The sequence below is a fragment of the Lissotriton helveticus genome, chromosome 2_1, assembly GCF_964261635.1.
Source record: "Lissotriton helveticus chromosome 2_1, aLisHel1.1, whole genome shotgun sequence".
NCBI classification, from domain to species: domain Eukaryota; kingdom Metazoa; phylum Chordata; class Amphibia; order Caudata; family Salamandridae; genus Lissotriton; species Lissotriton helveticus.
The window spans coordinates 1064519822-1064545367 of NC_136059.1; the positions used below are offsets into that span (position 1 = coordinate 1064519822).

The following is a 25546-nucleotide window of genomic DNA, read 5'->3' on the forward strand; positions in this document are numbered from 1 at the left end:
TTGGGGTTAGTAGATCCTCACGGGGGCTAAACCACGCCCTCTTCTGTGCTCTCTTTACCATTGTCCTTGGGTAGCCTCTGGAAAGTAGTATGGAACACAGATCTTTCGATTCCTCCATGTAATCCATTTTTTTTTAACAATAGCATCTGATACGCAAAAATTGGCCCACCGCAATATTGTCTTGAAGCGACCTTCGGTGGTGGCTGTTGTACCTTAATAACGAATTACGTTCTGTTGGTTTATGGTATACATTGGTGTACAGTTCATTGTTGTCACAGCAGATCTTGATGTCTAAGAAGGCAATTTCCATGTAGTTAGATTGCAATGTAAATTTGAAGGCTGGGTCACACTGGTTGAGCCACTCATGGAAAAGACTGAGGTCGGTTTCACTTCCTGTCCATATCAGCAAGATATCGTCTATATATCTTCTCCACATATCAACCCTCAGTTGGTAGAGATTGTTCTCGAAGATGTATGTCTGTTCAAAATTGTCCATATAAATAATGGCAAGGTCTGGGGCGAAGGCTGCCCCCATTGCCACACCCTTGGTTTGAATGTAGTAGTGGCCATGAAAAAAGAAAAGGTTTTTCTTCATTGCTATAGTCAATAAATCGATAATGAATTCAGTTGGCACTTTCACCGGAGCTGGTCGTTGATTGAGATACTTAGTAACGACTGCCAAAGCTGGGTCCTGCGGGATGCTGGTGTAGAGAGCTACCACGTCAGATGTTACTAACCCAACCTCATCATCAAAGTCGTCAATTTAAATGGCTCCTAAATCCTAGGAGGCATCAACGTGCTTTGTAAATGAAGAAGACGGCTGAGGGAGATTACTTAAAAAGACGAGACTTTAAAGGTTTTTAAGCTATAAGCACTGATCCAACTGTCTCAGTCCTTCAGGCAGAGAATTTAAAAGACTACTTACCGGAATAGAGGAGGACCTACCCTGGTCCAGCAGATGCTTCCCAGCCATTTTAAGCAATCTTTTTGGGCAATGACCAGTAACGTGTTGCTTCACACATACACAGCAGGTTCATAGAGAAGGAGGAGTAGTAGTCACAATCTAATTGTATTAAGACAATGTGTCCATATAATCATTACACATGCTAAAAACAAAATTGAGTCTCAAAATCATGATAAAAGCTATATTTCAATATATAATGCTGAAAAGGGGGAAATAACCAAAATAATGAACAACAATCACCTTCAAATCTACATTTCTTCTAGCAGGATCTAATAATATGTCCCTCAAACTTAGATAGCAGATTTTCACACGAGTCTCAAAGCAAGCAACCAACTATCAAGCACGAAACCTATATTGCTCTTTTTCAATAAACTCCTAAGATATTTCCTATGTCCATTTAAGAATAGAGGACAGAGAAGTAAAAATTAGCTAGCTCTTCGGGTGCTCAATAGCTACGACCACATTTTAGTCTTCCCAGTAAAGACAAATAATGCAGCTCTGACTTAAAAGTAAGCACTGACCACGCTATATGCATCAATAGAATTCCTCTTTTCACCCTAGGGCAAGAGATTAACTATATATCTCTGCAATTATCAAAGGCCTCACCAACACTGCCTCCCTGTACTTATCGGAAAAACTATATCTATGAAGTCGTCAAGGAGTGTCTAAGAGACCTCTGCCAGACTATGACCATGACAAAACCTCTACCTGTCAAATACATTCAAAGAACCTCTACATGATAACTTCAACCTCCATGCATTTAATAATTAAACTATATATTTTCATACCTGTGAGATAAACTTCACTTTTTCCACAACTATCACATGTTTAATTAAAGTACCTTTCAGAGGTCTCTTTGTCCAGCAGCTGAAGGTTTAAACTTTATTCCGTCTACCATAAGTCCTTCTCCAATGATCAGCATTCTTTGCCCACTCTCCAATCGACAAAGGAGTGCTCCTTTCCAGTCATTAGAGACCCACACTCTCCAGCAAACACCATGAGTTTAACAACTTAATGCTTACTTTACAATTTTGTCCCCAGAATCAACCCTAAGTTCTTACATGTTTGGAATGAGTTACCAATTGCTTATATCATATATATTTGTATTGGCCAGTCCGTTTTCAAAAACTCTACCTTTGACATCAGGGTCCCACCCATTTGTTTGCAATAAATCTATCAACATACGGAAGATATGATTTTTTAAATGCCTGAACTCTGATTAAGCCTAAGTAATATGGCTTTTGAGGTTTTTGGGTATTTCACAATAAATATTTATGGCACGGTTTCAGAAACGAGTGGGCATTTCAACGCATAACTCAGGATGTAAGATCAAGTACTTTTGCTATTAGTGCAACCCATTTGAGAGTCAAGAATAAGAAGGAAGTAACTCACAACCCTAAACCCCACTTTCAAGTGGTTGACATGTCCATTGGTACCACCCACAATGGGCAAATTTGAAGTCTGCACTCTCAGTTGGCCCTTTAACCTCCCTGTTATCCTTGGCTATGTGCAAGTAGAAGGGAAGGTCTGGCTGTGTCAAGGAGTCCATCAAGGCCATCAGAAGGTGCTTGAACAGTCCGATCCGGCGATATTCCGGGATAGTGTAACCCATCCTGAGCTCTGCTGACTGATCCATAAGCCCAAGAGAGGCAGGGTTCCCAGCACCATCAAGAAGACAGGCACTAGGGAGGAGGCGGATGCAACATTGTATGTACCGCAGGCTTTTCTCGTTTCCACCAAATCCCCAGCCTTTATTGAGCAGCTCAGCATGAGATGCACATGCCCTGCTGAAGTTAAAAACATGTCGCTCGCCACTGTACGGAGAAAGAAAATAACCATAATTAAAATCTAGATAGTACGAGGATGTTTCACATTAACATGTAACAGATATGTAAATCATTGGCACTACAGGAAACAATAGAACAAAAAAATGTGAACTCTACTGAAGCAGTTCTGGCTAATAATGGCTTGTATAGTTCATCTACTTCAACATTCCAAAGCTTGTTTTTCTCTCTGTTTAATTTAGAAAACAAAACTCCCCTCAGTGGATGGAATGTAATTTAGCTTATAGCCCTTCGGCCTTGCTCTGTGCTGGATAAATGCCCTACAACTCTTTATAGACCCAAGACACATTCAACAGAGAGTCTTGAACAGATGGTATAAACCCCAGCAGTATGCTATATTGCTATATTAGTATATATTCTTAGGGTTCAGAGCCTAAAGGTGTAAAAAGACCACAAACGGCCAACAAGATGCAGTGTTCAGAATCTACATTGTGTCCCGTAGCACTTTTCTAAATAAAGAGACAAAACTTTCCATCAGGCTAAAGCTTGTGTAGTTATTACATTACCTGTGTCCATCCACTCTGCCACAAACATTTCAGTTTCATTTATGTGTATCAGTTAATTAAAACCATCTCAATCAATATTACTTATGTAGGGACCATTTCATACAAGATTAAAAAGAATAAAATATTATAAAGTACATAATTCAGTATAAAATAGATACAAGCAGAAAGATAAAAACTGTGAACTAAAGTGCGCTAAACTGAGGTATTAATTTTGACTGCTGTTACATCTTTTATGAATAAGTGTTTGGAACCTCCGGATTTAGACTACATGTTTGTATACCTCTGGAGCTAAAGAGCGCTTTCGATAGTTCACTGCTTGCTTGTTTTAATTGTGGGCAAATGCAAACCAAGTGGAGTAGGTCCTCTTTTTGCGCCTCCCTTGTTATATTCCATATAGGTACCCTATATAGGCACAGGTAACACTTCAACCTTTCACCTATATCCTTCCCTACATTATATACATAAGGGTTCATAGGGACTGACCTTTTACCTAGATACAACACTGCATTCAGAACGCAGGTTTTCCCTAGTTCAAAACTCATACATTATGCATGAGGATTCTTGGAAGCACAGCAGGACTCACAGCAGGACGAACATCTCCTGTATAATATCTATGTTAAAGTTCCAGCCCGACGTCATCCTTTAGGCTGACACAGTAACACAGCAAGGTAGGACCCCTGGGGAGACCTGTGGGTATATGTACATTATGTCTTGCTTAGAGAGACAGAGGAGACGTAACTTCTCGGCTGATGCACTGACCAGAAACGGTGAGGTTCCTGCATGGAGACGCTCCAGCTAGCAGTAGTCTAACATCCCTGGCCGGGTGTCCAACTCGAGACCATACAGATGATCTATTCTACACTAGAATAACAACTGTTCAATAAATCTTCATCGAAACACCCAGACTGTTTATTCTGTGCATCTCTGAGATCAATTAAGTGAGCACGAGTGACTGAGCAAAAAGTAGTATATTATTTACACGATCCTGGGGGATCGGTGTTGGCATGTTCTGAGGTTGCCAGAAACTATTCTCCCCCTGATAAGAGGTAATTCTAGGGGCACGGTGAGCTAGCTTGTGCAAAACAGGCTAACATACCGGGGGGGGGGGGGAATGAGGGGCTCGGAACCAGTCTTCCACCAATCCCATAGTTGATGTTATCCGTACGCGCAGATCCTGTATAGGATATATAGGAACTACACTACATGGCGCCGTTAACGTTGGTTGGGTACTTATTTAACCATAGAAGAGTAATTCAGTCGTGCTATTCTCAGAGACCCCTAATCAAAAAACACCAGAGCGTCTGGAGTTGGTGGGCACAAACTCCGCCACAGCTGAGTAGGTGAAAAACCCTATTTATTAGCTGTTGGTTAATCAAGCTTGAAGGACACAGTGTTCCTAAAATTGTGCATAAAAACCTTATCTTAGTTCCCTTGAACAAACTTCTTCTTTACAAAAAAGACTGAGACCAGGGATAACCCAGTAGTAAATCTACACATCTCAGCCGGAGAAGAAGATGCAGACGCAATTCCGATTGCAGAAAAATTCAGAAATACAGTCACCCTGAAACTGCTAGAGCATGGGTTAACACCTAGGGGTGGCATAGTAGCTTTTGTGATTGAGGCACACAAATCAAACAAAACAAAGGTATTTTATCCGTGGGTTACAACCCCAGCAGCAGATGCAAGAACACAGACATTTCACTTTTACACAGAAGGAGATGCACCTGCGGAATATTTTCCGTTCGAGGACATAGAGGTTCCGCTCACATACCAGGAACAATTATACTGGTTTAAAGGCGCCCTGCCCCATAAAAGAGGAAGAGTAAGATTAGGCGCGCTCAGAGGAGAAGGGGCAAAACGGCCGCTATTAGCAGCCTACATACCACATCCTAACATTGACACAATGGTAACACAAGACTTACTCATACAACATAAAGCTTTAATTAAAATCTACAGAAACATGAATCAATTCATCATGAGGACTTTCACAGTCCAACCAGTGATAGTTGCAACAAATGGAACTCAATCTCAGGGTATAGCAACTAAAATCACACCACAAACATTACACGCAGTGATGGGCAAAATGCCCACAAAACGCAAACAAATGCCATTCTGGGTAGCTCAAAAAATCACACAGCTAGAGGCAGTATTCCCAAATACTACCCCATATGAAAAACACAGAATGCTAACAATCTGCTTGCTCGTGGGGATAACACCACAAGTAGAGGATTGTACCCCTTGGGGTACAGTCTTTGCTGTCATTTATACCAGAACTCATGGTATTACTTCAGTAGCGGTGATAACCGATGTATTGAGACAAATACAGAACGATTACAGAGCAGAGCCTGCTCTGAACTTAGGGATGAAGTTACTAGGTAACTATGCTCAGGTATCAGCCATAATATTAGCTAATATTAAAGGGGAAGCAGCTTCAGCGGCTATCCGCCAATGCCTAAGGGAGTTCAGTCCTTCAGAACAGGAGCACAAACTACCAAAAGTAATTGAAAATGCGTATGCAGAATTAGACAGTTTGGGTGGGAAAACATTAAAACCACAGCTAATGGGCAGTCCTGAAAAGGACACTTGGAAGCAGACACCTGCTTCTTCTAAAAAGAAGTGGGACAATAAAAAACAACAAACATTTAAGGGAAACAGATCTCAATCCCGAAGTAGATCTCTTCCACAGGAGCCCTCTGAAAAGAGGTATAATCTCAGTAATAGGAATAATATTAGGAAACCTGACAGGTATCAGGACACTGATACACGTTCCTCTTGTTCCTTTCAGGGTTCATCGAAAAACTCTGAGAGGGAAGGACGGTCAGAAAGACAAGAAGAGCGTACAAAGTCCAGAAACAAGCAGCACACTCAACGATACACTTCCAAAAAAGAAGAGAATCCAAAGCAAAAGCAACAGTTCAAAAAGAAGATTGCAGGTCTAAAGGTCAACTCTGGAACAACGTGGCAGTGTCCAGAGATGAGCTATAAATATCACCACACTGAAGGTTTAATTGTTAGAAAACAAACCTCACCTTAATTTATTTTTATTCTGAAAAGGTGCGATTTGTTGTTAAAAACACCAATTGGGTATACTCTTTGACCACGTAACTCGATCACAGTATATCGCTTAGAACATACATACAGTCAACATGTTTCAGCCCCCTATGGCCCAGCCGGGTCTGTGGGGCTTTCATCAGGACATAACAATTTAAAATATGCTCACACCTCTTGTGTAGTATTTAGTAGTGGTATTTCTTAGTCACCACTTTGTTAGTTTGAGGTTTAAATTACCTGCAAAAAATCACAGATTAGTACTCAAAAAAATATACCTCAGCATTTATATTCAATCAATATCGCATTTTTTTGCATCATAAACATTACATCCAAAAAATGTTGGGGGTTAAGCAACAATGGGAAAACAGTGAAAGGCGAATTACTCTTATGGAGTCAATACAGTGTGTGAGATGGTGGCAAGTAGAAAAACAATTTTACACTATTTACGGTATCATTTTATATTTCTCCTTTGTAATCAGCGTTTGTCATATGGAGTAGTCAAAAAGGTAACAGCAGCGTTGCAAACATCCTGCTAGTTAATGGTAAAGAGATCTTCGTATTTACCTCGGTCTAAAACGAAGGATTGCCGCTTCGGGGGTAGAAAGACTATTAGTCTCAGGCTAGTATGAGAAAGGGAAACAAATGGTTTCAAGTCACTTCAACTATCTGTAACACACTGGGACTCAGAGTTTTACGAGCAAGCAGTCAAAGTTTCAGGATGCTCGTAACGGATTCTTACCCGCTAGGATACACGTGTTCCGCGTCTGGTGCTGGCGCTGCCCCCGGACGCGGAAACACATTCGAATCCCATTTTTTGTATTCTCCGTGCACTTCCTGAATAGAAATCAATAACGGACTAAGAAATTAACCCACAGACTATGTAATAGCGGGTAGACACACACTCGTTTGGATGATAGGATGTCTATTGAATACCCAGTAACCTACCAAAGTGTGATTTTTAACATTTATCACCACAGTTTTTACTTAGTTCTATTTTATCTCCTTTTAAAATTGAGTAGTCGTGAAGATGGAAATAGAAAATAGAAAGAGAAATAGAAAACAGACTTTGGAAAGGAGATACTGAGAGTTAGGCTATTGTCTCATTGGATAATGATATTCGATGTTTCTCTGTTTCTAAACATCTTTTACTGTTATTGTTCTATTATAGGATAGTGTTATGGGTGCTGATATGTTCTTCAATTCTCAGGGCAACACATTGTTATTATATACATAGCAATTACCTGAGAGTTACAGACTTCTAGGTTAGGACTTCAAGCAAACTGATGCCAAGGGACAACATCGTTCAGCCCGGTAATGTGGGTTTTCAAACGGTCGACCCACCTCTGTTCTCGTTCATATAGAACCTGCTCAGCATTACCATTTTTGTCCGTCAACTTTTCTAAAACAGTCCATTTAAGTTCTTCTGCCGTATGGCCTGTCTCCACAAAATGAGTACACAGTTTGGTATTGTTCTTTTTTAGTCGTATGTTGCTTTTGTGTTCTCCAATTCTTACTTTTATTTTTCTGCAAGTCATACCAATGTATCTGCGTTCACATGGACATGTGATCATATAGATCACATGTGATGAATTGCAATTTGTATACTGCCTCTGGGTCCATAGTAATGTCTCAGTTAATTGCAAAGTTCTAGTCATAGTTGTGGAGTTACACACTCGACAGGTGCCACAAGGATAATGTCCTCTGATAGCCGTCATGTTGATGTTTCTTTCTATCCTGCTTGGTTGTTGTTTCTTTGGACGTGTATGGACTAGTAAATCCTTCAGATTTCGTGTCCTGCGGTTGGCAAATCTTGGTTTGGGCCATTCCAGATTCCCTGAGTTTAATATACGCCAATTCTTGTTAACTATTTTCTGGACCATGTAGGTAGCTGGGCAGTATGTAGTTACACAAGTTACTAGATTAGGGACAGGTACTTTTTGGTTGGTTTCAAGTAGGGATAGCCTTGGTTGGTTTTTGGCTCTTTTTTGACATTTTAATATCGTTGATTTCTTGTAATCCCGATATAGGAGTTTTTGGCTCAATTCACGAGCTTGTGTATTATAGTCAGTTTTTTGGCTACAGTTTCTTTTGATTCTTAAAAACTGACTATACGGCAGGTTGTCTCTAAGAGGCTTTGGGTGGAAACTCTTATACGACAGCAAGCTGTTTTTTGCTGTCGGTTTTGTGAAGGTCTTTGTTTCCAACTGTCCATTCTTTACAAAAATTGTGAGATCTAAGAAGTCTATACTAGTCTCATCAGCTGTGAATGTAAACTTCAGACACTCATCTTTTGTGTTCAACCATTCTACAAAGAGATTGAGATATTTTCCCTTGTTCCAAATCATAAGGACATCATCGATATATCGTTTCCAGTAAAGGATACTGGAAACGAAAGGATTGGTGTCCACAAAAATCTTTTCCGCTTCCAGTTGGCTGACATACAGGCCTGCCACCGATGGAGCAAATGCACTGCCCATAGATGTTCCATGTTTTTGTAGGTATATACTACCATCGAATTCAAAATAGTTCTCTGTAAGGGCCAACCTACAACATTCAAGCACAAAGTGGCGAGGTGTTTGGTAATTCCATTCCTGCATGAATAGAGTGTCTTCAAGCATTTGTAAAGTCTCTTTCTGCGGTAAGCTGGTATATAATGATTCGACGTCTAGTCCCACTAGTAGCATCGTGGTCTCATCAAATGGCATGTCTAAAATCTGATTCAGAAGATCCCTCGTATCTTTTAGGTACGTGGGAGTACCTTGAACAATCGGTTTCAGAAAGTAATCTGCAAATTGAGACAAAGGCTCAAGCACCGAGCCTATTCCCGATACTATCGGTCGTCCAGGGGGTGGTGACTTATTTTTGTGCGTTTTGGGTTATGAGTAGAAAAACGGGGTTTTTGGTTCTTTTATAATCAAGTAGTCTGCTTCCTTCTTTGAAATCCACATATGTGATTCTGCTTCATAAACCATCATGGCAATCGTGTTCTGGAGCCTTGGTGTGGGATCGATAACTATTTTGGTGTAGAACCTTTCATCTGCTAGGAGGCTCAGACATTGTTGTTTGTAACCCTCTGTTCCTAAGACGACGATTCCTCCACCCTTGTCCGCGGGTTTTATGACAATCTTGTCATTCCCTCGTAATGATTCCAACGCTCTCTGTTCGTTCCTTGTGAGATTTTGGAAAATATTTCTTGGGTCCAAATTCATTTCCTCTATGCCCTTCATGATAGCCTGTTCAAATGCTTGGATCTCAACTGGTATGAGAGCATTAGGAGGATTGAAGGTCGATTTCCTTTTCAGGTTGGTATCACCGTCAGTAGGACTAGGTTCTTTATTTGTAAAGTAAGCCTTCAGTTTGAGAATTCGACAAAATTCGGCCAGTTCACACTTTAATTTGAAAGTATCCATACTTGGAGTCGGTACATAGCCTAATCCTTTGTTGAGGACTCTGATTTCGTCTTCAGTTAGAATCAGATCGGTCAGATTTACAACTACAGACCCGGCTGGGCCATAGGGGGCTGAAACATGTTGACTGTATGTATGTTCTAAGCGATATACTGCGATCGAGTTACGTGATCAAAGAGTATACCCAATTGGTGTTTTTAACAACAAATCGCACCTTTTCAGAATAAAAATAAATTAAGGTGAGGTTTGTTTTCTAACAATTAAACCTTCAGTGTGGTGATATTTATACCTCATCTCTGGACACTGCCACGTTGTTCCAGAGTAGTCATCAGGCTTGAGGCTGGCATAACGCACTATAGATCACCCGATGATACATGCCACAAACGTTTATGTGGGGCGGAGAACATAATACACCGCATTTTTACGAACAAACATAACGTTTTATGAGGGTTTTCTATACTACTTGGCATAACGTAGTTACAAGTGTCCTAGTCTACTTTGATTTCGTATACTTCTTGGGGAACCGACTAGACACGTAATCCTCCTCCCTAATTTTGATTGTTTCTCAGTCTAAAGGTCAGACATGCCCAGAATTCCGAGGACTCGACTACTGAACAAGGAATGGGCTCAGACGATGCTAGACAATGCGGCAGAAGTAACAATAGCTCGCCAGACCCTGATGGAATTTCTGTTGAATCTAGAATGACTACATCACGGTAGAAACACCTGACACTAGGGTGAGTGTCCCTCATAAAGTATATGAATAATGCTCCAGATGGAGGGGGACAAGTGTAGGAAAGTGAGAGGTCTCATTTGGGAGAATCTGGCGTTTGGCTATGACATTTTGTTAGCTGAACGAGATTGGCCGCCAGCATTGGTCGTTTATTGCCCTAAAGGAGAACCAGTAATTCTGCTTGCATTCTCGGACAATATTCTCAGGCACTTGCAACACACATATGCATGGGAGTGGGCAGTCGCCTAAGCTCCAGCATTATATACAAGCATTGGCATTGCCAATAGGTCTCGCTTGTGGGACCTTATAAGTATTTAGTTTTGCAGCACAATATCCTTGTTGCATAATCGGATATTGTGCTGCAAAACTAAATACTTATAAGGTCCCACAAGCGAGACCTATTGGCAATGCCAATGCTTGTTTAAGTCAGCTCCGTTTGGCAATGGGCAGAGAGTGTCTCTGTGGTGTTGATACATTCCATGTTTGGAGTGTATCTTACATCACCAGGTAGAATATAGAATATTTGCGGGGTGGGAGTTCGAGGTGAAGACAGTTGAGTAGATTTGTATGAAGCTGAGCTGGCAAAGTGAGAAGCGGAGTTGCAAAATAAAGATCCAACCTTTACATGAAATTGAGTAGTCTACTTTACAATTTGGCAACGGAGGATGGAGAGGCAACTCTGCAAGGACCCACGGAGAAAAGGAATTAGCAGTTGATGATTTAGGAATACGTGAGGATCCGTAAGACAACAATAAGTGAAAAACGTGACAAAAAGAAGAATAAAGGTGAGCCCAAGTGCAAGCGAGCGCAAGTGGAATTCGAAGTGATGAGCATAATTGAATTTAAGAAAATTTGTGAAGTTACCGTTATCGGCGGCATGCGCGAGTGAAGCGCGAGAAGTGGTGCGTGGAGTCAGCGCGAGTGAAGCACGAGAAGGATGTTGCATGCGCAAGCGCTGTGACGCATCAATGCTAGAAAGCGAAGAGGTACTATTCACGACGAAGGGTTGAAGGAAATTTTCTCGTTCTTGATTTACGAAGAACCCGAAGTAACGCGAAGGATAATAATTGCGCGAAGGAGGCACTGGGCAGTTTAAATAAAAAGTTTGAAAGAAATAAAACCTTTTTGGGAAATTGTGAACCATTCATAAAAATAAAAAAAAAATTGTGACTGAAGATATTAAGACTGCTACATTGGATGAATTAACATTTAAAGAATACATTACAATACAATACAATGAATAAAAAATTAGATACAAGAATTTAAGAGACCGTGATTGAAAGCAATTGTTGATTGTGAGCGTAGCGTTACATGAGGAGAAAATTACAAGTGGACGGGGGAACACGGCCTGGGGGAAGCTGGCTGGGGAGGGGGAGGAGAAATGCAAGGAAGTTAGGGGAGGAGAAGCCGAGAAGCCGCAGAGCGCACGCTGGGCGAAGCCCTTTGATGTGCTCTGCGGCAAGATGCAATTAGGAGGGAGGGAGGCTGATGCGCGTTCATGTTGATCACGTGGTTCACGTGAACTTCGTGAAAACGCCAGGCAAAAAGCTGGTGGTTTCACGAGCAGTTTCCCGACTTGAATTCTCGCTCCGCTCGATGCGCATGCGCGCATCGATAGGTCGCGAGACCTAAAAAACCATGTTGGATGGGCTGAGGATTCAACCCACCACATAATTCCTTTAAAAAATACTCCAACTGCACAGAGGCAGTATCCAATAAAGCAAGAAGCTAAAAAACAGGTCAGGGAGATCTTAGATCACCTTGAATACCAAGGAGTGATTGAAACATGCACCTCTCAAATGAATAACCCTTTGTTTCCAGTCATGAAACCCGACAATTCAAATCATCTAGTTTTAGATTACAGACATTTGAACACTTGCACTAAGACATTCGCAGTCGAAAATGCACACAGTGCCACATTAATGAATAACACTGCGTGGAAAAAATACAAAACACTAGATATCTCAAATGGATTTTTCTGCCAAAATATAGCGCATGATAGCAGGGATTTACCAGTATTCTCAGCGCTAGGGTCCCAGGGGCAATTTTGTTGACTCCCCAAGGGTATAAGAATAGCCTGGGGTTGTTTTCTGCCAGAGTAACAGAGTTACTACAAGAAATTAGATGAAGAGGCATTGTCGTATGTGGATGATCTTTATCTGATGGACGATGACCTAGATGAACACTTGAACAGGGTGAATACCATCATTTTGGGATTTGCAGCAGAGGGATACAAATTTTACTTAAAAAAAACCCACCTCAGTGTCCTGTTTTTAGGATATGAGCTTTCTAGTAAAAGAAAAAGCCTGGCAGCCAATTGTTTTGAAAAATGCGCGCTGCTCCAACCTCCAAAATCATGAAAAAATTTACAATCACTACTGGGATTCCTAAATTTTGATAGAACATACATTTTGGATTACGCAGAAAGAGTAAAACCTTTCTACGAATTAATTAAACCTGATTTCTCAGCAAGGAATTGAACACAGGAACATACAGATACACTACGTTCCTTACAAGCTGGCATTATAGCTTCCAAACACTTACAGACACGTAAACATACGCAAAATGGTGATCCGTATAGGTACACCTATCTGACATACAATGAAGGTGAAACAGTACCAATAGCATACAAGTTACATTTGTACACAATTGCTGAAATGCGTTTCGCATCCGCAGAGAAAATTCTGACAGCGGAACAGACTGCTCTAGTGAGAGAAAGAGCATTGGCTCAGTGGGAAACGAATAATAGTAGTGACTCCAGTTCCAGCCTTAGAGGCTGCAACAAAGGCAAGTGTCCCTAACGCTTAAGCCTTACATCCGAGATGGATACAATAGGCTAATTCTCTCACTGCAACAGATGTAGAATACAGGTACGACCCCAATTTAAAGACACAAGCACCCCCATCCTCTACCCAATGAAATAATGCCTTTGGATCAGTAGGAATATATTATTTACACTGACGGATCTGCCCTTTAAGCAAAATATAGAGCTCCATGTGCAATCGTTAAAGGTCGCATGCGGGATGGAAAGTTCCATCCGATGTGCACTAAAACGCAATCTCTAGGAGACTGCAGGGCACAGTTAGCAGACTTAAAAGCACTGCTACTGGCACCTGTAAATACGGATTGAGAATTCCCCACACTAATTGTGTGCAGTCATATGATGAATACTTGCAATACTGGGTTCACAATGGGTTCAAAGATGCAAAAGGTGACACAATAAAGCATAGAATGCTATGGGAACAGGTGGTGGAGTTGAAATCGGAACTACCAAAGGATCACGTAATACACACACTAGGTCATCAGAGTGATGGCGTTCAAGTTGAAGGGAATTCATTGGCTGATGAAGCCGGATATGGGGCTGTACGTAAGGCTTCCTTATTTGCAATCACTCATTCTAAAACGAGAATAGACGGTTAGATTATGGTGGCTTCCCGCAAAAACAGCGGTGCAGTACCAAAAAGATTTCCACTCAAGTAATCCTACAAGTTAGATTCCAATAACATTCCATTTGTTCAGATTCCTGGAGTGGGGGATAGAATAATTCCAAACATGGATCGTAGGTTAGGTTTAATTCTAGCAGCACACGAAGGGATAGGTTCTGCACAAGCTGGAGTTACGGCGACTGTTTCCTTATGAAACAACGCTAATGGTGGCCTGATTTAACAAAGCACACTAAAGACTACGTCTTGAAATGCGACATCTGCTAGCACATGAAAGGTACCACCGTAACGCGTCGTGGCAGACACCGCTGTTAATAGCTGACAAACCACTAACGTGTGTCTACCTAGACCACTGCTGCCCCTTAACCTCTTCAGCGCGGCGCAAATTTTCACGCTGTGCTGAAGATTCGAAAAACGGGTGTCGTCATGACGGAACGGTTCCGTCATCAGCACAGCCCAACCGACGCTGATGACGGAACCGTTCCGTCATGAGCATCAAAGGGGTTAAAAAGGGATGGGGCTAAAACATATATCATGGTAGCAGTGGACTCCTGCTCGAGATTCCTCTGGGTGTGGCCCCAGCACTCAGCTGATGCTCGAACTATTATAAAAGATTTGAGATTCTTCATAGGGACATACGCAATTGGCACATTACATTCTGACCAGGGCCCTGCGTTTAGCTCTAGGGATTACAAGGAGGCCATGGGAAGTTTGGGTGTAGCATTGCGGTAGTCCTCTCAGTACCATCCAGAGGGAAATTCGTAGTGGAGAGAAAAAACTGAGGCTTTAAAGCAATCTTTAACAGCCAAAGTATTAGGCACTGGCCAAAGTTGGGTAAAACATCTTTATGGAGTCCAGCTGGCTCTTAATAATATGCCAAGAAGTTCTCTGGGGGGAGTCACTCCATATGATGTCCTATTTGGGACAAGAATGTGGGTACCTGATCTTGATTATGAAGGCAAAGTAGCGGATAAAAAGCCTTTTGACATCCATGATTGTTTGGCTGTTTTACAGGATCTAAATGAATCCAGGACAGAACTAAGTAATGTCCACCTGAAGCAGACCGCCACTGGGGAAGTAAAATCAGTCACGGCGGGGGGCGTGGTTTGCAGCCGAGCAAGATGGCCGCAGCCTAAGTGAGCTCCGAGACAGAGGGAGCCTCCGAAATAAATCCGCACACTAATCCTACATGCAGTAGGCTCAAATGAGGAGTGATTAAACCGGAAAGCTGGGGGAACAGATCAAGACACTCCGCACTGCTCAGAGCCGCCGGGATATAATCAGTAGCCTAGGGGGCCTTCCAGGCGCGCTGAAGCCGGGACCTTGAGTGTGCCTGCTCCTCGTAACCTCTGCGCGAGTGGCGGCGTCAGATGAGAAGCCTCACTGCTGCCGGGTGAATCTGAAGCTAGAAGACTGTGGTGTTCCCCGGACCCGTAAATAGACCAGGACCTTGCCGGATGGCGCATCAAACCACAGGCACAGGGTGAGCCTTGCGACGTTCGCGCTGTTGCGGGGGAGCGCCTTCCGGTGAGAAGCCACAAGGAGCATCTTAGGGTACAGCAGCAGCGCTAAATAGTGACAGACCTTGGAACTCCTGGAATTTCCAGGTGACACACAGGACTCCCCATGCCCTATAAAAACGGCATAAAATGGCAAGACATAGCGCCTAGTGGGGACTGCAGAGGGCGCTTAACGTGACCGTTGGACGGAAGAGGCCGGGGCGGAATCCCCCCCCCTTCTCTGGACTTTCCCGATTAACTCAGAGTGGCTATACGTCAGTGATAAGTGGCCTGTGTCGCCCACACCGACATATACAACAGGACGAGTACCCCAGGTGCACCCCAGATGACCAACACGCCCGGGCTTCAGCAATATCGTAAGACATCGTCCGGGGATACCCGACCCCTGTTCACAAAGACCTTTTGCTGGGACAGCATACTGGCACACAACGCCGCACAGTGAAACCCACCTGCATACCGGGAGCATCAAAGTGCCAACAATTGCGGGTGCATACAGCACACTGCAGCACCATCTCCTTCGCCCAGCATCGCCAGTGGAGTCAGTGGGCAGGAAACCCTAAAGGCCGCGCGTAGTGTCACATAATGCGGCAGGCAGCGGCGAATACTGCCCTCCCTCCTTGCAGTTAGTAGATCAACTGAGACTTGGGCCAAAATGGCGGACCGGGGTCCGCGAGGAATGCCGGCTGGAAAATTGGAGACATTTGCATATAACGAAGACAGGTCGAAAAGCAGCAAGTCAACCCGGCCCAGACAGAGGCTCCCACACAGCAAGCCTCGGAGGCAGTCACACTAGTGGACAATTTGGCCGCCCTACAGCAGGTGGAGTCCGCTATAGATACGAACTCCACCGGCATATCTCTGATACAAGTGGATTTCTCGAAGCTGTCGGAAAGACTAACTATCCACGGATATGGCTGCATTCCAACACCAGATGCGCCAATTGGAGACAGACAATAAGCTCATCCTCGCCAAACTGGATGATCAAGAAGGCCGCTCACGGCGCAATAATGTCTGTATCATTGGTGTACCAGAAACGGTGGGTGGGCCTGCCCTAGACCTCTTTGTGGAGGACCTCATAAAAAACCAGCTACAACCCCGAAGATTGTTGAGTTTCTTCTCACTGGAAAGAGCCCATCGTGTACCGGCATGGAGGCCCAAGCCTGGTGCCCCGGAGACCAATCCTAGCACGTATTTTCAATTTTCGAGACCGAGGCGCTATTTTGCAAAAAGCAAAAGTAGCCCCAACGATCAGTTTGGAGAATCATGTGATCATGATGTACCCGGAATATACAGCTGCGGTAACCAAACAACGACGAGGGTTTCTGGAAGTTAAAAAAGAATTGAGAGACAGAGAACTTAAATACTCAATGCTCTTCCCGGCGAAACTAAGAGTTGAAGCGGAGGGGAAAACATGGTTCTTTGCCTCGCCGGAGAAAACCCACTACTGGCTGGGCGAAGCCAGGGAAACCAAGAACCCAACAACACCGACGCCAGGCGTCACGAAGATCAAGATCCGCTGAATCCAGTGCCAAGGGGGAATGAGTTGCCTCGGACTATTGCTTGAGCCTTTTTCGTCACCATAAACTTATCAACTGTCCACCCCTTCTTAAAAGTGCGATAACTCTTCCACCCGCCCACGCCCTGCGCATAAAGATTAAGTACTGAGACAATAACGTAGTTACGGGCAAGACCTATAACCCCAGTAAGATATAAGCCGTTGCTGTAGTGTTATATAGAGGGGGCCTCCAAAGCTCATGGACAGACTCTCACCCCCACGCAAGTACTTGTTATGGGACTGAAGCACTCTTCTCAGTTGGGGTGGCGGGTAGTTTAGGGTCCGCCGGGCAGGGAGGAGGGAGGGGAAAGAGGGGCAGTTCTTTGTTCTTAAATTGGTTTGGTTTAGCAGACGGCAATAATATCAACATACTACAGTGTACACCGCTCAAAGCTCCGCACTCTTACAAGGTTACAAGCACATATGGTACACACTAGCTCATTGGCAGACACCCCGGTTAGTTTATCCCAACACCCGGAGGGCCCAATCCTCTCAGGGTGCTGTTGTGAAATGGGAACGGACTGGAAAACAAGATTAAAAGGGGTCTGGTCCTGCAATACATAAAGCGCAAAGGGCCAGTAATAGCACTTTACAGGAAACACACCTGACAGGTTAGTCACCAAAGCCTTGGATAGATGGGGATACAAGATGGCTATCCATTCCGAATTTACCTCCGGCTCCCGTGGGGTAGGAATTCTGATAAACAAACGCTCCCCACTAATACCATCTCATCTCATCCTAGACAGATGGTCAACATCTGCCATACTCTCAACTCTTGAGAGCAAAAAGAATTGCATCTACTGAAGAATCATTCAAAGAAGATTGTAAACAAATTCAATCAAAGAGGTTATCATAAGTATTACCCAATTGGCAGAAGATAGAGTGAAAACTAAAGAACGTTCACAATTAATATTAGCGAAAACTTATGCACAGACCACAGATACACGTTCTGTATTTGTTTCAAAATACTCCATCCAAAGTACCAAAATCAAACAATCTATCAGAAAACACAGTTAGCTGCTACAACTGGAGCAAGATTCCAGTCCAGGGAAGACATGGCTTGGCAGTTCGGGCGGGACTGTTCACAGGGTAAAGACGGATTTGCATTTGGCCATGTCTGAACTGGGGTGGCTTGGTGAGCAAAATAACGATGGATTAAACCCAGATCTGTGACTGGGGGTGAATGTTTTGCCATTGTGCAACATTCCGTCCATCATCTTGTGTGTTTTGCAAGATTTCAATAACATCTTCCAAAGTTTCCCTTTTTTTTTGCCTATCAACGTTCTATAAACATCCAACATATGTTGAAACGACGCAGAAGTACCACTGAAGTCACATATAAGGGAACAGTACCCTGCCACAACTGTGGCAATTGCAACAGTATCATTAAAGGCACCACAGTACCACATCCCACTCAAGGAACCCCTATTAAACTCAGAGTTAATGCTACATGCAATACCACCAATGTGGTATATCTTCATAAATGCCCATGCGGTTAACCTAACCGTATGTGGGCAAAACAGTGCGGAAGATCGAAGTAAGACTCACGGAACACCGCAGTAACATCCGCACGAAAAATCTTAAATCCTGTGTGGCAGCACATTTTGTAAACCATGCTCACAATGCAAGCCAAATCCGGTTTCTGGTATTGAAGGTCGTGAACAGAATTGAAGGCAGAGACAATAAAATATTCCTATTGCAGTGAGAACTCTACTGGATGCACAAACTCAATGCCCTACACCGGAAAGGGCTCAATGAGAGACTGGAATATAGTTGGCCTTTATAATTTTCCATAGAATTCTAGAGTACGCACCCCGGTATGCTCTCTCTCTGCCCCTGTGTCTCCGGTTACCTATTTACTCTGCTATAAAACAGCAATGCTCTCGCAGCCACAAAAATAGTGTAAAACAAGAAACAGAAAAACAGTAACAATAAAAGATGAAAGAAAGCAGCAGATCTCTATGTTCAAGTTCTTTTTTCAAATGATGTTTTAATTGGATCCAAGCTCAGCCGACACGTGTTTCATCGCGTTAAAGTGGAGTCAACACGACTCTTCAGGGCTAGTAAATTGTTTCAGGCATCCAAGGTAAGATGCGGGAATTGAGCAAGGTTGATGGCGTATCCTGTGGAGATATTGGTGGGTGTCCGTCCTTGGAACACGGCGACCGGGAACTTACGGAGGAGGGATACCGGCTGTCAGACTAAACCTAAAGTCACCCACGAAGATTCCTATACTATGAGTCCACCCTGTTAACCCAGCAGTCGGGTCCCCTCCCGGTACGGCTAGACACGTACCCGTGCTTAGTCTCCTTTGAAATCAGACGCGCAACTATTTTGTGTTTACGCTTTACTTTAGCGGTGTGACACACACTTGCCAACCCGGAACCAGGGTCTTGGTCTTTTAGACATATTGGCACACCCACCAATATCTCCACAGGATACGCCATCAACCTTGCTCAATTCCCGCATCTTACCTTGGATGCCTGAAACAATTTACTAGCCCTGAAGAGTCGTGTTGACTCCACTTTAACGCGATGAAACACGTGTCGGCTGAGCTTGGATCCAATTAAAACATCATTTGAAAAAAGAACTTGAACATAGAGATCTGCTGCTTTCTTTCATCTTTTATTGTTACTGTTTTTCTGTTTCTTGTTTTACACTATTTTTGTGGCTGCGAGAGCATTGCTGTTTTACAGTTTTGGTAATCCTTGATTGTCTTGGAACGGTTTGTGGGTTAATCCGTTCGCCCTATACGCGCCACCCATCAGAACTTATCTCCTCACAAAATTTAACGTACACTCTAGGCAGAGCGCCATTTTCTGAATTTCCTCAAAACCCTTTTCAGCTGTTTTTCTATTTACTCTGCTATTTCCTCACACAGACGCCTTAAGTGTATGTCATATATTTTGCTTCACACTCATCAGCGTTTAGCACTTCTACTTCGTTAGAGCTGTATGTTTATATACTCTTGTTCTCTTTCCATTCATCTTCTATTTTTAGTCTCTAGTCTTTTTTCTTGTATTTTTCTATTTTTTTCTTGTATTTTTCCGTTTTATCGTCATATTTATTTTACATCATTGTTTCACTTTATACATCTCTTCTTGGTCGTAGACTCTTAATTCTTGGACATTCAGTATTGTAACACTTTATTATTTCTCTTGCATAGATAAGCACATTACACTTCTGAGACTGCGCGTGCGCAGTCTTCTTTCTATTTCCAGCATTCACGTCTTTTACTAATGGGCCCGGGTCTTCTGGGTTGCTACCGAGAACACGCCGATTGTATTAACACAGAGCTGTTCGGACCTTTGCACTTCGGTACTCTTTAACCGCTTCACGTTGGGGTAAGTGTTGATCACATGATTTAACTCCTGGTGTTTTACACCCTGCGTGAACATTATTGCCTTTCAGGCATTTTTGATAAGTTACCTGTACCGGTACTTGGTTACATTCGGCACCTCGCGCTGTGGATACTTCGCTTAGACTTGCAAGTACCATATTCGCGATTACGGAATAGGAGCACCAAGCTTTAGCGTTTATTGAACATTCACCATCACTCCGTTTTTTCTAGATGAACCTAGCACATTTTCACATTGTGTTTATGCACATGCCCCACCATTTGTTTTTTTCCCCACACAAACCTGGCATGTTTTCTTTAATATTTTAGACCCGTTTTACAGCAACCTAGAGAGGTTTCTTTCCCATCGTTCACGCTAATTCTCTCACTGTTCCTTTGAATCTCACACCCCGTTTCCAGTCACTTCTGAACCTACCATGGTCTCTACATCACATGTGCACCCTGTTCACTTGCATATATTAAGGTATGAGTCATCAATCTACATTGAATTTGATGCATTTTCCCCCCTCTGGGTCAGCGATATATGTATTTTCATTTGCTTCTTTGTAGAATATTCCCCCTGAAGAAGAGCTGCGGCTGGAAATGCATCGAGGACGCATTTTTCAACGTATTAACGCAACAATGATGGATAATTGATAATTATTTCCAGTGATATCCTTTACCTGATTGATTTACTAATGGATGTTCCATCATATGACGTAATATGATTCACATCACCGGCTGAATTAAAGTTGACAGCAACTTGGAGAACATCTTTTTTGCTTCTTTACTTGTATTGAAATACAGCGACCACGTCGCTTTAAGGAGTGCTTGAGATTTCAACCTTACACGGTGTAAGGTTTCTTGGACATCTCTTCAAAATGATGCCATCGCCCAGATTTTTATATGTCCTACAAAATACCCCCTTTCAGATCACCCCTCCTTTTTCACACTAATAAATACGGAAGTAGCTAAACTACTATGGGATGGTGGGTCAGCCCGTATCGCCATGAAAAAAATGGTTAAGGGAGGGTACGATGGAGGAATTGCCCTCCTGCATATACAAACGTATTATTGGGCATCTTAACTTACGGTAATAAACCAGTGGCTTCATGCATCGCAGGAAGATCCGGCATTCCGTATGAACTGCCATATTCTCGACACCGCGGGAATAATGGGGGCGCTCTAGAATAGATTCAGGAAAATGCACTACACAGGCCCCAAGGCCCATACACTATAAATATGGCACGCAGCGCAGGGGGCACTAGGCTGGGAAGGGACTATTACGCAAGCGACGCCACTGTGGGACACCCAAACATTAGGGAAACGAAGAAACACCAAGGGATTTAAAAAATCGGACCTAATAGGTATATCCAAGGTGGTTGACCTATGGAAAAGAGGAGGGTTGTACCATTCAATCAATTGCAAACCACCTACAAGTTGGCAAAGACAGAAGTGTACAGATATGCGCAGATCAGACACGCACTCCAGGCAGTGATTCCGACAGACACATAAATACCGGAGGCCTCTCCACTGGAGGACAGACTACTCACAGACCACCTTCCGACAAAAGCCATCTCCCTAACCTATCGTAAAATCATAAATAATCAGCAAGATTCCACGGCGGACCTGAAGGAGACATGGGAGGTAGATCTAGGAGACCTAGACGAGGACGACTGGCAAGCAGCCCTGGCATCCCCAAGGGAAGCAGCAATACCCTCCACCTTAAAGTTACTACAACTAAAAATCCTACATCGCACATACTATACAAGAACCCTGCTACACAAGCTAGGTAGAGCAGATACTCCTTTCTGCCTCAGACAATGTGGTGCTGAAGGCACTTTCTGGCACACAATCTGGGACTGCCCAATAGTTACTCAATATTGGGAGGCTGTCCTGCGCACACTGTCACAAGTTACCAGACTAGACATCGCGGCTGAACCAAAACGTTGCTTACTTAACATCTGGGAGCCCATGGATTTGAATCACACAGACCAAGACTGGGTAACACTAGGAATGACATTAGCCAAACGAAACATAGCACGGCACTGGGGGTCGGGGCAGTTCCCAACGCTTCAGCAGTGGTGCCTCGATATGGACCACACAATGGTGAGAGAGAAATCAGTATACATTCATCGAGGTTGTCCAAACAAATGGACATGAGTATGGGGAAAGAGGAATCAATTTCGGGGCGTCATCTGTGAACCTCCCCCAACAGAAGAGGTGTCAGGAGATAGCGACTAGTCGAGATAGAATGATGAGACACGACATATATCACAATGCACCATGCATAATGACCAATAAGAGGTGTTTGATACGTATATGTAGATACACAAGATGCGCCACTGTCGATGATAATCGGATTATTGTTGATGTACTCTAATGACTACTCTAACACTGTATGGTTTGATTGTTGATAAATAACCTAAATGCCAATAAAACTTTTTAAAAAAAAGAAATACTCAGTCACAGCAAGACCTGTCTGGATTCCAAAAGTCGGGGATCTGCTCAGAGAGAAAATAGCGTACAAGAAAGAATTTGGACCATCCTACAGAAAACCTGTAACCGGTCCTAGCAATTGAGGGAACAAGAACTGTACTTCTACCGCCTCTTGCCGGAAAAAAGGAGAAAAGATTTGTCTCAATTGACCTAATCAAACCACACTATGTGGCCGATACTATTCAGTAGGCCATGTGGACTCCACAGTACCAGACGCCCTCCTCTCGATACAATTCAAGAAGTTTAAACGAAAAGACTCATCACGGTCGAAGCATCACCTATAGTGGTTTGTACTATAACAACGGACACTTTTTAGAGCTAGGGCCAGCAGAATCTTGTTAGTCTTTTTAGAAATCTTTAGACGTTTAAAAAAATGTTTTAGCTAAAGAAATGTTTTTAACATTTTGTGTGTACCAATGTCTAGTTAGAATGGTGGTACACTTATAGGTTACATATGTTATCCAGTCGGAAGAGGAGTAGGTGTACTAACTAACTATCTCTTACTGTATGCCGGGAAAACAGAGATTATGCGTTTTTGGAGAGGCCGCACTGCTGTGAACACCAGAGTGGTGGCCTCGGGAGTTGGGTGTCCCTCCCGCCTCGAAGGCATCAATAAAGAATCTAGGGGTGCGCATTGAGCAGAGTCTAAACATGAAGGAGCAGGTGTCTCAAACGTTAAGCTCATGCTTTCATGAGTCTGCTGAGACGAGTATTTCCGTTTCTCCAAGACCATACGCGGAAGAATCTCATTCAGACGTTAGTCTTGAGTCGTTTTGACTACTGCAATGCTTTACTGATATCAGCCAATGAGGCCTTGCTAGATCGCTTGCAGGTAGTTCAAAACACAGCAGCACGTTTGGTACTGAATGCTCCCTATAGATCTTCATCAAGTTCGATGCTGCGACAGCTGCACTGGCTTCCGGTGAGCAAGCGAATATAATTCAAGGTTTGCTGCATCGTCCATAAGGCAGTGTATGGCAATGGGCTAACATATCTTGCGGAGAAGCTTAGCCAATACATTCCCCTTAGAGACCTGCAGTCCAGCTCTAAATCCCTTCTTAAAGCTCCTCGTATTAACAAGGCTAGGACCGGGGGGAACCGGAATTCCCTCCCACTTACATTGAGGCAGTGTATGGACCATTTCCACTTTAGAAAGTCCCTGAAAACATTTCTGTTCTAGACGCCTCACATAGTATCAGCTCTTTCTTATACCTCTGCAAGCGCAGAGATACCCCATCGTGGGTGATTCAGGCGCTATATAAATAAATAAATAAAAATATTCCACATAGGTACTCGATATAGGTGCAGGTAATACTGAAACCTGCACAATTTATTTATTAAAAGTGAGATTTTTTTAAAACATGAACTGAAAAACATTCCTGCCCCCACCCTGAAGACATTGCTATTATTGAATTAAGCAATAAGTCAGGGGTCATGAGTATCCTTCGGTGGACTACATTTGTATTATACATGGAGAAAAGATTTAGTCAATTAAGTCAAACAAAAGGGTTCTTCCAGACGGGACATGCTGAACTCACATATTTGATGGTGCTCTCATATGTGATAATTGAAGAGAAAGGCAACTTGGTGAAATTAAATATTTGCCTAGAATCACACAATTTGAGATCAGTTTATGGGTCAACAGCATTACAGTTAGGTCAAGTAGATGACTACCTGCGGGTCTAGTAACATTGGTATGATTTTTCGAGGCCTGAATATTGTTTTTTTGCTAAGTCTCTTTTTGAAGATGAATCCAGGTGAATATAAACATTAATCACAACTAGGAATGAATTGTCTCGTTGCTTCCTATTCTTAAACAGTAATACTTGAATCCCATTATCTATATCTGGGCACTGTTCAACTTCGACTCGAAGGAAGAGGAAATTATACACCGCCAAACCACCTTAGGGTCTTCCGTATTATTGTAACTTAATTGCTGGATAATCTTGCTCAATATATTGTTGTTTTATGGTGAGTATATTGCCTGTCGGGACTTGGTCCCTAGATTGGCTAAACTGCATGACTGCATTTGGATTTTTTGTCACTGAATGGGTGTCGCTATTTCTAGGTACTACTTGTTTCTTGGTAGGTTGTTGCTCGCCTTTTTTCCCCCCAAATAAATTGGGTAGATGTCACCTATTTTCTGTTTCCACTTCCCCGCTCAGACGTTTAGTATATATTGGAGAATTTAGTTTTCTACCTAATTTCATGACTTGGTTACCTGTAATGTCTGATTTGCCCTCTGCCACTTTGTTTTGCTTGGTCTAGCTCCTACCAGTTTGTCATAGGATCGTAGTTTACTCACAGACTCCTTATCCGTCCCTTCGGCTCTCATGTGTTGAGCAGAGATTTCAGAATTAGAGGCATTGGGCATATCCAGTTCCACCTCAGATTCAATCACATCTTTCTTTTCCTCTGGTCCTTAGATGTAAATGAGGCTTGTGGGAATGATGGTATTGAATGTAATTGTATATCTTCTGGCAGCATTGCCAAGGTGTTTACAAGCGTTCTTAGTTTATCAATTATAGGGAGCACAAGCACATTCGACAGGTGAAACAGTGAACGTAGCCTGTGCTTGAATGATTAAATTATTCAGATTTGCAAGTTTGATGTCTATTCCCGATATAAAAGCCACCAGTATGTTTATTAGATCAACTGCGACATCTCATTCATTTATATTATTTATT

General features: G+C 42.9%; 1 protein-coding gene across 1 annotated transcript in view; it reads right to left on the reverse strand.

Moving 5' to 3' along the window:
• Positions 1 to 1050: 1050 nt before the first annotated feature.
• Positions 1051 to 25546, reverse strand: part of LOC144818443 (glycine N-phenylacetyltransferase-like) — a 224123-nt gene continuing 199627 nt past the window's right edge. Inside the window, exon 6 of the mRNA XM_078675864.1 lies at positions 1051 to 2778. Within this exon, the coding sequence (XP_078531990.1) occupies positions 2361 to 2778 (418 nt within the window). The 3' untranslated portion in view covers positions 1051 to 2360. The remainder of the gene's footprint in view (positions 2779 to 25546) is intronic.